At 59.0% G+C, this 13,099-nt stretch overlaps 1 protein-coding gene across 4 annotated transcripts in view; it reads left to right on the top strand.

Moving 5' to 3' along the window:
• The window catches only part of DNAL4 (dynein axonemal light chain 4), a 32,780-nt gene extending 20,502 nt beyond the window's left edge, over positions 1–12,278 (top strand). The window contains exons 6-8 of one of the 4 annotated variants that reach the window (XM_059934860.1): positions 1,211–1,344; positions 1,428–1,553; positions 2,143–2,215. In XM_059934860.1, the coding sequence (XP_059790843.1) occupies positions 1,211–1,344; positions 1,428–1,508 (215 nt within the window). In that variant the 3' untranslated portion in view covers positions 1,509–1,553; positions 2,143–2,215. Of the gene's footprint in view, positions 1–391; positions 481–1,171; positions 1,345–1,427; positions 1,554–2,142; positions 2,259–12,137 lie in introns of those variants that run through there. The other 3 variants (XM_059934859.1, XM_059934858.1, XR_009505241.1) reach the window with 3 other exon arrangements.
• Positions 12,279–13,099: the final 821 nt, after the last annotated feature.

The raw sequence follows: 13,099 nt of genomic DNA, 5'->3' as shown, positions 1-13,099 counted from the left end.
TCTCGTGGACACATGTGGGCATAACATGGCTCGTCCCTGACTGCCCCGGCCGGGACCGCAGGAGGGCGCTGGGAGGGCCGGCCCGGCTCTGCCCACACCCTGCTCTCCTCCCAGGCCCAGGGGGCCACAGGCCACCTCCTCGGGTTCATTGGGCCCAAGTGGGGAAATGGCGTGGTGGCTTTGAATCAGTCGGACCTGACTTCCTTCTGCTCTTCACTGGCAAACATTTACTGAGCACCTGCTGTGTGCCTTGCCTGTGTGGGTACTGAGACAGCCACCTAAGAGCAGGCAGGTCCCCACTCTTACTGAAGTTGTGGTCCAGCCAGGCCCCAGTGCCTCCACTTCACACTCCGAGCCCCACGTCCCTCCTGTAACTTTGCCTGCTCGACAGCCCCACCTCGCAGGGCTGCCATGACAACAGAGGCACCGGTGCTCGGGCCCTGGCCCAGGGCAGACACCCAGGACCCGGTGACTCCCTCGGTAGGTCACCAACCCCTCCTCCCCCACCCCTCCACCTCCACACTCGGCAGCCCCTTTTCCCAGAGGGTTGTTCCAAGGGTTCCAGCGGGACCCCCCCAAATCCCAATGCCTGAGCACCTCCGCCCACGCTGGGCCACCTCCTCTGGGAGATCATTTCGGTGCTACCCCCGCCCACCCAAGGAAGGGGTCAAGTTAATGGAATTTGACTGGGAAGCTCTTTATAAAATAAAGATCCTTTCATAGACTGAGGGAGCACTCTAAACTTTGCCTTTCAGGCCCCTTTGGATTTTCTGCTCAGTGGGTTTGCTTAAAGCGGGGCAGTTCTGAGCCCCTCTCCCCTCCAATGGCCAACCCAGGCCAGAGCATCTGGGCTCAAGTACTGTCATCCCAGGCCCTAGAGAAAAACACAGGCTGGGCCAGTCCCTCTCAGCCCCCAGGGAGTCCTCCCAGAAAGCAAGAAGGCAGACCCTTGGTACTTCATTCTGTGGCTGGGAGTGTCACGTCCAAAGCAGGGCCCCCAACCCCAAGCCTACAGTCACCCTGGAGAGGGACTCTTGCCATGCTCCACACTCCTCCCCAAAAAAGAAAAGAAAAAAAAAACCAACCCAGGGACATTCCTCCACAGCCACTCACACATCTGTGACTTACCTGGTGAGGCAGGGTGAGTACACTGAAGCACAGAGAGGTTTAGTATCCTGCCCAGGGTCACACAGCCATGGGAACTTCGCAGAGAAGGGAATCCAGAGCAGACTACAAGTGCAGTGTTCTGCAGAGACCCCAGGCCCATTTTCCTGGACCATCTGGCTCACCTTCAGAAAGGCCTGCCTGTGGACCAGTTTGGGAAGGAAGCCAGGGAGCCGGCAGGTAAGTGCGAGGCTCCCTGCTGGTTCTCATTTCATCCTCACCACGGTCTCTCAAGGTAGATGACACTATTCCACTTTTGACAGATGAGGAAACCAAGACCCAGGGAGGCAAAGCCACACCCACGGTCACACAGCTCTCCCACAGGTGCCGGATTCTGTCCCTGACGCTGCGGGCAGGTTGCTGAGACGCCCCCTCCACCAGGACAGCAGGTCTCTGGCCTCGAGTGTGGCTTCCGACCGCTGGGCTCTGGGGTGGAGGGCCAGGTAGGGAGTGGGCAGGGGGCCTTTCCATCTAATGTCAGGCTGACTCAGGACCAGGAGACCCCTGCCAGCTTCTACTTCTCTGACTTTGAGCAACACAATTCAGAAATGGCGGCTTTTCTCCTGGCTGGTGCGCCTCCCCCGGCCAGGTTCCTGGCAGCTCTGGGCCTGCGCCTCGGGAGCACAGACAGATCGGCAGACCTCCTCAAGCTCAACCCGGCCCTGGGGTTCCCTGCCCCCACCCCGACTCTCCAGGGACAGATTCTTCCCCTGATGCTTGGCCCAGAGCCTGGGGACCACCTGGGGGTTGGCATCCATTGTGTGTCAGACCCACTGGCCTCATCATTCACCAGATGCTTTCCTTGGACAAGCCCCTTAATTTCTCCAAGCCCAGCTTCCGGTAAAGGTGATGATCACCTTACATCTCACTTTTCAGAGATATTAGTGAGCTAATAGGTGGTAGGAAAGTTGCCTAGCCCCTGATTAACAGGCACTAAATAAAAGCGGGTTTCTTTCCCTTCCCTTTCTTCTGGGGCAGAATCCTGGATTTCTGGAGGTCCCCGTGGCCGTGGGCCGAAGGGTGAATATTATTAAGGAGATTTGAGACGTCACTACTAGCAAGAGAGCTCTGCAAAACCTTCTTCATGTCCCCAGGTGAGTGGGCCCACCTCTCCAGAGTCCCCGGCCTGGGGAGACAGGTGAATCGAGAGCCCTCCTCATGCTGAGCCATCCCCTGAGGCCTTCCCCTGCCCACTCTGTCCCCCACACCAGCCACACCCCAGTGCTTCTCCCTGGGCACCCTGCGGCCAGGGTAGACGCCGATGTGGTCCTCCGGACTCCGCCTACTGTCTGTGAGCTTCTCCTTGCCAGCCCCAGAGATGGAGCCTCAGACACTGGCCTGTCTCTGGCAGGGGACAGGGGGACAGTGCTAATGACAAAGGCAGCAGAGGTTACAGGGTACTGTGAAGGGACACATAGCCCACCCTGGGGGTCCAGAGGGACTTCCTGGAGGAGACGCCATTGTCACTAGGATTTGAAAGATTTAAGAGCGTCGGTGTGTGTGTGTGTGTGTGTGTGTGTGTCAGCGTGCATGTGCGTTAGATGAGAGTTAGCCAAGAGAGCAAAGGTGAGACAGGCTGCCAGGTAGAGGTCACAGCACCAACAGAAGCATGGAGCCTGGGAACAGCATGACGGGTGAGGGAAGCATAGGCAAGTCGCTGAGGCTGTTATTGGAATTTGAGGAGAGAAAGGAACAGACTGGGGACTGAGGTTCGGAGAAGTGGAGTGACTGACCGAGCAACACGGCTAGTGAATCAGCCTGGCCCCCGGGCCTGCGCTCTCTCTACTATCCCAGGCCGGCTACAGAGCGGGCATGGTTGTCAGGATCTGGGCACAGGTGTTGCTGGGATCTGGGCTAAGTGGCAGAAATCACATCAACCAGAGGTGGGTGCAGAGTCAGAGCCCAAGGGAGTCACCTCTTCCTGGCAGAAGGTGGGGCAGGGGTCCTTCTGCCCGCCCCCACCCCCGACCCCATGCCCAGCATCGGGGCCGGGGCCTTGCATGGGCTAAGCCTGTGGAGTCTGGGGAAACTGCTGAGGGCCGGGAGCCAGACAGGCCTGCCCAGGACCTGGCCCACTTGGCACCGCCCACGGCCTTCGTCCTCCCTCAGCAGAAAACCACGTATGCGCCTCCTACCGTGCAACGGAGCCCGCGCTGTGCGGCAGCCCCACGTGTCACAGGGCTCTGGGGTCCCCTTTCTGCCCAAAGCCAGCCTGGCCAAATGCCACAGCTGGTGCAGCCCCTCCAGATGCTCCCACAGCAAGAGCAAGGAGGCCAAGAGAGTCAGGGCAGACCGCTCATCTAGAACAGCTCTGGTCAAGCCACGGGCCTCCTTCTCATTGCCCACCATGGTCCCCCCACTTCTCCTCTAAGGTCTAGAGCAGTCACTGGTCAAAGGGAAAGAGGAATGTGCTTCGGAGTCAGAAGGCCCTGGCTTTGTTAGTAACTGGCTGTATGACCTTAAATCACATCTCTGAGCCTTAGTTTTCTCATCTGTAAAATGGAGACAACAATGCCTACCAGGGATGTTATTCATTCATTCAACAGGTATTTATTGAGCTCATACTATGTGCCTGGCCCTATATTAGGCACTGAGGATATGGCAGTGAACAAAACAGGTCAAATCCCTGCCCTCAGAGAGCTTACTTTCAAGAGGAGAAGTACCAACAATAAATAACAACCACAAATAAGTACAATGTAGGGTGTGTGTGGTGGTGATCTATGGAGAAAAGGAAGCAGGGAAGGCGGACTGGCGGAGGGGTAGGTGGGACTGTTCTTAACAGGGCGGTTTGAGAAGAACATGGCCTCCTTGGGAAGATGGAGAATGAGCCACGTGGCCATTGCAGGGACGGGCCCCAGGCAGGCAAGCAGCAGAGCAAAGGTTGAGGTAGGGCTGAAGATCACATGTCTGCAGCGCCTTGTGTGGTCCAGGCGCTGCCTCTTCTCCCCACCAGAGGTCAGGCCCCTCGAGGACAGGCATCGTGGTCCTGCTCACTGGGAACCCCTGGGCCTGGTGCGTGTTAGATGAATTAATCAGTGGCCACATCCTTTACTAGAGAAAACCGAGCCCCAGAGAGGAATAGTGCCTGAGCCGAGCTCCTTCCCCAAGTTAAGGGCACAAGTGGGATTGGGGCCCCGTCTGCCGACAACCCCCGGACCCTTTTCACGGCACCCTGAGCCTGTCGGCCATCGCCCTCCTCCCTGGGCCCAGCCTGGCTTGGCAATCTCCCCATCACTGGGGTGGCCGTGGGCTGCCCGGCGCTGCTGAGCCAAGCTGCGCCCCCCTTTTCCGGCCTCCCTCTCAGGTGGGGGGTGAACCTGGGCTGCTGTGCCAGGTCCAAGGGACTCCCACATGCTCCTTTCGTCAGCGTGACCATCCTGGGCTTCCTCCTGGGTGAGAAGCGGGCGCTGGGAAGCCAGCCAAGCCAGTTGTCCTTTTGGTTTGCTTGTTTTGTTTCTGGCAGCAGAATTCTTTTTGCAAACAACTTCGTCCAGGGAACCCCAGTGTGGGGAACAGAGAGTACAGACCAGCTCTAGCTGAGGGGATGGGGGAAGTCCAGCCTCCAGGAGGCCCCTGAGCCCTCTCAGATCTGAGGGAACACTGGGCGAGCTGCTCTCTCGGCCACATGCCCATCCTCTCTGTGGGCCGGTGGGGCTCAGAGGGCTGCGCTCTCTGCAGCTGGTCAGCCTGGCTGGTAACCAGGCCCGCTGCTGCCAGGCCTGTCCTCCAGTGCTGGCTGCGACCCGGCTCCTGACTCCCTTCTCGGTGGGTGGGCGCTGCAGGCTGCAGCCTCCCCACACCTGAGACCCCACCGGCCTCCCTGTGGTCCCCTATGGCTCCCCTCACCCGGCTTTGGGGGGCCTTCCCGACCTGAGCATTTCTAGAGCGACAGTAGCTGTAAGTCTTTGATGGGCAACCCTCTCACTATTACCCCAGTGTCCCCGCAGGCCCTTCCTACCTTTACCTGGGAACGCCCCCAGGGGAGAGCCCTCACTAGATCCTGTCTCTCCTCCCTGCCTTATCCCCACCCCAGGGAACCTGCACCACTACTGTTATGAGAGGTGCCAAAAGTGCGGCAGTGACAACTTTCTGCTACACCTGGACAACAGTTGGAGGTTAGGCCAGGACCAGCAGGGGCCGCTTGGGAGTGTGTGTGTGTGTGTGTGTGTGTGTGTGTGTGTGTGTGTGTGTGTCTTGGTACGTCTCTGTGTATCTCAGTGTGTCTCTGATGTATGTGTGTCTGTATGTGTCTATTGTGTTGTCTCTATGTTTTTTTTTTTTAAATAATGTACTTCTTTTTTTTTTTAATATTTATTTATTTGGCTGCTCCGAGTCTTAGTTGCAGCATGCGGACTCTTCATTGCAGCATGCGGGATCCAGTTCCCTGACCAGGGATCGATCCTGGGCCCCCTGCATTGGGAGCGCAGAGTCTTACCCGCTGGACCACCAGGAAAGTCCCTCTCTATGTGTTTCTATGTGTTCGTGTGTGTGTGTGTGTCTCGGTGTGTGTTTGGAGGTGACCACAAATTTCCCTCTGTCTCTCCAAGTGCTAAGGGAGCAGGGGAGGGCCACCCCAGGGGTGTTTTGCCCGCTGTCGCTCTGAAGACATCCATGAACCACCACAGGTGAGGTTCAGACACAGACACTGAGTTTCAGGTCTGGGGAGACCCAGAGGATACACAGTGCCACCCCTTCTTTCTCCTAAAATGTGCAGCACAGATTCATTAATTCAGTCATAATATTTCAAATGAGTTTTTTTAAAAATTCATTTGAAATAAAGATCATTTCATGTAACCCTCACAATAACCCCAGGGAGCATTATGGTCCCCAGAGAGGCAGCTTCGAGGGCTCCACGGCCGCTGCTACACGAGCACTAACAGCTGCTCCCTGGCTTATTGCGAAGTTGCATCAGTGGCCTCGCCCATCCCACCCCGACCCTGTTTGAGGCCATGGCTGAGTGGGCTACAGGGACAGTCCCCTTCTAGTCCCTCCAGGGCAGGGGGCCCCTGGGCCTGAGGCCAGGGTAGCTCCATGCAGACAGCCTTGTGGCCCTTGGTGATGTGGCCTCCCTCCTGATGGTCAAGACAGCAGTGACCACCCCAGGATGGGCCCCGGAACCCCAAGGACTAAGGAGGGGGAGCATTTCTAACAGCCAAAGCCCGGGTTGTTTTTCTGTCCTTCTCGAGTTCTTTCCCTGCTGCCCAGCCCGGTGTCTTTGCCAGCTGCTCCAGACCATGGTAGGAGAGGGCGTCCCCAGCCCCTGTCCAGCCACGAGTATTGTTACCAAGATATGAATCAAGTCAGGTGTCCTGCCAACTGTCACCAGCCCGACTCTCAGTCTCACCGCACTTCACAGACAAGAGGGCCCCCCAAAAAGCTACGTGCAAAAATCAGTCTTTCATTTATAACGCACACAAGAGGTTTGTCAGTGACAAAGAATTCGAGAAGAGAAGGGATCCTCCTTCACCTCCCCTGGTCAAGTCAAGAAGCTTTTGAGAAAGGAATAACCACCTCCTAACTACTTAGGGATCCTCGTATCAGCCAGCAGAGGCCCGGGCACACTTGTGCCCACAGCACAGGGTCACAAATGCCACGGCAGAGGGCAGGGGGAGCTCGGAGGAGGGGGCCTGTGTCCTGGTCTTGCAGGGGCAGATCGGCCCGCCAGGCGAGGGGCTGAGGTCAGCTCATGAAGCAGGAGGAGGAGGAGCAAAGGCACGGGGGCGCGAACATCCCTGGAGTTTTTGGTTTTTTAAGTAAATAGCTCTTATGTATTTTTTTTAGATTAATTAATTAATTAATTAATTTTTGGCTGCGTTGGGTCTTCATTGCTGCGCACGGGCTTTCTCTGGTTGCAGCGAGCAGGGGCTACTCTTTGTCATGGTGCACGGGCTTCTCATTGCGGTGGCTTCTCTTGTTGCAGAGCATGGGCTCTAGGCGCGCGGGCTTCTGTAGTTGTGGCACGCGGGCTCAGTAGTTGTGGCGCACGGGCTCTAGAGCACAGGCTCAGTAGTTGTGGCACACGGGCTTAGTTGGTCCGCGGCATGTGGGATCTTCCCGGACCAGGGATCGAACCCGTGTCCCCTGCATTGGCAGGGGGATTCTTAACCACTGCACCACCAGGGAAGTCCCCTTCATGGAGTATTTGAGGAAGGGTCAGTGTGCTGGGGCGCCCCAGAACACCCCAGGTTCCATGATTCTCTAGGAGGACTCACAGGGCCTGGCCGAGTCGTGGTCATGGCTATTTTCGCAAAAGGATACGGAGCTTGATTAGCAAAGGGAAAGGGCATGAGGGCCACATCTGGAGGAAACCAGGCTCAGGCCTCCGAGGGTCCCTCCCAGTGGAATCGCACGCGCTTAACGTCTTCAGCAACCAGTTGTGACAACACATGTGAAGTGTTGTCAACCAGGGAAGCTCGTTAGAGACCCAACACGCAAAACTTTTTACCGGGGGCTTGTCATGGAGGCATCCTCTGCCTGGCATGTACCCAAATCCAGACTCCCAGAAGGAAAGCAGGGGTTCAGCATAAACCACACTGTCTGTACAAACAGTTTAGGCCCAGTGGCCATGCTTATCAGGGAGTGGTGGGAACCTTCCTGAAATCCAAGTTTCCAGATGCCAGCCAAGGTCCAGCCTTGCAAGCAGAACTTTGTCTCAGGCCTGATGTGTTCATTCTTCTCTGCATCATTAGAATGAAGGGGAGGAGGGAGGCTGTGGGCCGGGGGCTGGGGGACACGTGGAGGCCATGTCAGGGAGGGCCTTCTAGGGCTGGACTTGATGGTGGGGGTGATGGAGCCACGGACAGGGGATAAGCTGGAGACAGGTGACAAGGTCCAGCCTCTGCTTAAGGAAGATCCTTCTGGAAACTTTATGGTGTCTGGAGGGGAGGGGGGACAGCTAGGGGAAGCTGCTGAAATCACCCAGAGTCCAGTTCTGGAACTGGGGTTCACTGGAGAGGACAACAGCATGAGAGGCCTCAGGGGGGCAGAGGGACTGTTGGGCGGGAAGGGGGAGGTGGCACGGCGCTGAGGGGTCCCGGGGGGCGGAGCGGCAGAAGGTGGTGCAGGATCCAAGGAGCCTGTGCTGGGAACGGGGCTGGTGGTGAGGGGTGGGGGTGGGGTGGGGCGTGAGACGGGGGCAGGGACCCAGCTCTGGAGGATCTGCGGTGGGCGCTGGGCGCTAGGGAGAGGCCGGAAGAGAAAGGCAGAGAAATTGCCTGAATTACGAATAGCCTCAGCCTCCTCGGCCCCTAGAGCAAAGCTGCTGAGAATTAAACACAGGAGGATGGAGTAACTGAGAGGTAGGGGGTAGTACAGGGAGATGCAGGCGAAAACAGGAGCATTTGAAGCACTTCAGACAATAAGCAGAACAGATATCAGCTCAGCTCCCACCCCTCCCAACACTCCCCACCCCTCCCAACACTCACAACACCTCCCAACACGCCACAACCCTCCCAACACCCCCAACCCCGCACAACACCCCAACCCCTCACAACACCCCCAACACCTCACAACACCCCAACACCCCCCACCCCTCCCAACACTCCCCACACCTCCCAACACCCCCCACACCTCCCAACACCCACAACACCTCCCAACACCCCCCACACCTCCCAACACCCCCCACACCTCCCAACACCCCCCACCTCCCAACACCCCCCACCCCTCCCAACACCCCCCACCTCCCAACACCCCCCACCCCTCCCAACACCCCCCACACCTCCCAACACCCACCACACCTCCCAACACCCACAACACCTCCCAACACCCCCCACCCCTCCCAACACCCACAACACCTCCCAACACCCCCCACCCCTCCCAACACCTCCCACCCCTCCCAACACCCCCCACCTCCCAACACCCCCCACCCCTCCCAACACCCCCCACACCTCCCAACACCCACAACACCTCCCAACACTCCCCACACCTCCCAACACCCCCCACACCTCCCAACACCCCCCACCCCTCCCAACACCCCCCACCTCCCAACACCCCCCACCCCTCCCAACACCCCCCACACCTCCCAACACCCACAACACCTCCCAACACCCCCCACCCCTCCCAACACCCACCACCCCTCCCAACACCCCCCACACCTCCCAACACCCCCCACACCTCCCAACACCCCCCACCTCCCAACACCCCCCACCCCTCCCAACACCCCCCACCTCCCAACACCCCCCACCCCTCCCAACACCCCCCACCTCCCAACACCCCCCATCCCTCCCAACACCCCCCACACCTCCCAACACCCCCCACACCTCCCAACACCCACAACACCTCCCAACACCCCCCACCCCTCCCAACACCCACAACACCTCCCAACACTCCCCACACCTCCCAACACCTCCCACCCCTCCCAACACCCCCCACCTCCCAACACCCCCCACCCCTCCCAACACCCCCACCTCCCAACACCCACAACACCTCCCAACACCCCCCACACCTCCCAACACCCACAACACCTCCCAACACCCCCCACACCTCCCAACACCCCCCACACCTCCCAACACCCACCACACCTCCCAACACCCCCCACCCCTCCCAACACCCCCCACCTCCCAACACCCCCCACCCCTCCCAACACCCCCCACACCTCCCAACACCCACAACACCTCCCAACACCCCCCACACCTCCCAACAACCACAACACCTCCCAACACCCCCCACACCTCCCAAAACCCTCCACCCCTCCCAACACCCTCCACCCCTCCCAACACCCCCCACACCTCCCAACACCCCCCACACCTCCCAACACCCACCACACCTCCCAACACCCCCCACCCCTCCCAACACCCACCACCCCTCCCAACACCCCCCACCCCTCCCAACACCCCCCACACCTCCCAACACCCCCACACCTCCCAACACCCACAACACCTCCCAACACCCCCCACACCTCCCAACACCCCCCACCCCTCCCAACACCCCCACACCTCCCAACACCCACAACACCTCCCAACAACCCCCACACCTCCCAATACCCACAACACCTCCCAACAACCCCCACACCTCCCAATACCCATAACACCTCCCAACACCCCCCACACCTCCCAACACCCCCCACACCTCCCAATACCCACAACACCTCCCAACACCCCCAACACCTCACAACTAACTGAGCTGTCCATGTGCCGCAGGCACTGTGCTGGGCATGGAGTCACGAAACTCACTCCCAGGCACGTCCTGGGGGCTGGAAAGTTTCGTGGAGGGTGATTGGAGCAAAGACGGGGGCAGCTACGGCCAGTGGGGAGGGCTGAGCCCGGGGTGGGCTCTGGAAGGGACCCCAGAGGCAGTTCATTCAGCCCCTGGGTGGGCAGGCTGAGGCTTGCCCCAGGTCACATCACTCCCAAGTAGCAGCCCCAGTCTACCATCCATGTTTTCCACACCCTCAGGTGTGTGCATGTGTGCACGTGCACACACACACACACACACCCCAGCAGCTAAAGGCAAGTCCAGTCTTGGACCAGTGGGGTGAAGGGGCAGCCTCTGGCCATCCCGCCCTGGACCCGCCCTCCCCTCCCACCCTTCGGCATCAAGGAGTCAACATTCCTGAGTCCACAGCTCTGGACCACCAGGCCCGACAGCCCGAGCAATGGCCTGGTGGAGTCTCTGAGCACCTGGAGGCCCTGGGCCGGTGGCTGCAGGCCATGCCGGTTATGATGCCCAGGGGCACAGACTGGGGGCCCTGGGAGGTGTTAGTGGAGGCCAGCCCATAGGCCTGAGCCAGGCAGGGGACCACATTTAATCTCTGCAGCCCTGCCTCACTCCACCTGTGTGCCACCAAAGCCAGCCACCCAGATTCCCCTACACCTGGAGGGCTTTGGCTCTCGGGAGGTAGAGACCTCCAGGAAATGGGCGGTGGGGGGCATGCTGGGCACAGAGGGTGGCCTGAATGAACTGGGGTCCCCAGACTGAAATGCCCTCAGCCATGACCCAGGGCCCGCCAGCCCTGCACCCTCTCTGGGGACCACACTGAGTGCCTCGTGATGGGACATGCCTCCCCAGGCAGGCTGCAGTGCTGATGGCTGGGTGCTGAGTGCCCCTCTGAGGTCTGTCCTGCCTGGGTGAGGCATGCCGGCCACACCAACAATAACACTGTGGCAGAGACTGGCCGCCTCGTGAGGACTCATGCAGCCCCTTCTCCCCAGGCCTTGGAGAACAGGGAAGGGCGGCAATGACCCCCATGCCCCACTGCACCCTGTTGTGCGGGTGGGAAAGCTAAGACTGGGCCGGGGAGGAGGGAGCTGGGCGAATGATGGAGGTTTAATTGGGACTGGGGAGGGGCTGGGGTTGTGCTGGGGCGTCTCAGGTTAGCCTGGGGGACAAGAGTGAAGGATCCAGTGACAGGGCTGGGATGGGGCAGAGGCTGTCCCCATGCAGTGGGCCTAATCTATCTGGCAACGTCCCCAAGAGCTGAGTGCTCTCCCAGCTGTCCCCTCTGTCCCCAGGCTACTCCTCCCGCCCTTCAGGTCACCATCTTTGGCAGCCTCTGTGACTCCCCGGATCTGGGTGAGGAGTCACAGCCAGACCTTACACGCAGCAGGCACGATGTCAGGGCCCACCACGCTTACAGGGCCCATGGAGATGTTTTAATTATTTTTATCAATCAGAAGGGGGGAAGGTGGATATAATACAGCCTGGATTATATTCTTCTTTATAGCAGCACAATCACAAAATATAATTTTTAACCCTTTTTTGTAAGAAGGGGCCCATAGAAGTCATACTGAGGCCCTGGTCACGGGGGATCCTTTGAGGCCTGTGTGCCTCCCGGGGCCTTGCTGTGTGGTGATGATCCGCTCACTTGACGGCCTCCTCCACCAGGGCCACGTCTTACTGTCAGAGCAGGCACACAGTAGGCAATGGGTGAATAAATACATGCTTGTAAATTAAAAAGTGGTTTACATTGACTGAGCACTTGCCCTGTGCCAGGCACTGTGCTCAGCTCCTGAGAAACAGACATGCCCATTTTACAGATAAGGACATGGAGGCTGAGAAAGGCTAAATGACTGGCACGAGTTGTTCACCAGGAAAGCCCAGGTGTCAAGCCTGCACCACTGGCCAGCAACGTCCCCACAGGAGCAGCTGGTGGATGTGTCATTTCCAGGAGGGACAACCTCACATAGACATCAGGCAAGTCCCCCGATGTCAGCCTCTGAGTTCTGACGCATGGGCCAGTGCCCTTGAAGGCCCCAGTGCCGCCCTGACCTTCCTCCAGGCCACAGCCCGTGCAGGCTGTTCCTCCATGCGGCCAGGCGCTGTGCTGGGGGCGAGATGAGTGATAACTGTAGCCCACACTCACTGTGTACCAGGCACCAGCCTGTCTAACCCTCATGGTACCCCTGGGGGCTGTAGGTGACTATTATTCCCGTTCCAGAACACCGCCTGAGAAGTGGGCGGAGAGAGGGATGCGGGAGCCATTCCTTCCACCTTGGGAACTTGGAGGCAGGGAAGCAAGCCTTCGTGAGACAAGAGACCTTTGAGCGCATCCATGAACGATTAGGAGTTCATCAGGTAGAGAAACAGGGCAAGGGCATTCCAGGCCAGGGCACAGCCTGAGCAAAGGTGTGGGAGTGGGAGGGGCCCCGGGGCGCCGTCGAGGAGGGATCTGCTCGGACTGCAAGCGAGGCCGCAGGGAGTATCGGACTGCTGGCTTTCCGAGGCTGTACGAGGGAGTGGGATGTTTGAAGACTGGGGAGTTGCAGTCAGGCGGGCACTTGGTGCACGTTTATCGAGCATTTATGAGGAGCCAGGCATTGTAATAGGCATGGGGGAACAGAGGTGACTAAGGCACAGTCACCCACGAGAACCTGCCTGGGAGAGTCCATCTCGGCTGGGATCCACACCTGTCCCTGGCGCCTCGGCTGGCCCAGGCGTCTTTCCCTCCTCGACTGGACTTCTTCTTCCATAAAACAGGCTTAACTGCACTTGCCACCCG

This window comes from Balaenoptera ricei, chromosome 10 (assembly GCF_028023285.1).
Source record: "Balaenoptera ricei isolate mBalRic1 chromosome 10, mBalRic1.hap2, whole genome shotgun sequence".
Classification (NCBI taxonomy): Eukaryota; Metazoa; Chordata; class Mammalia; order Artiodactyla; family Balaenopteridae; genus Balaenoptera; species Balaenoptera ricei.
Note: the sequence above shows the minus strand (reverse complement) of the source record. Positions and strands in the feature narration are given on the sequence as shown.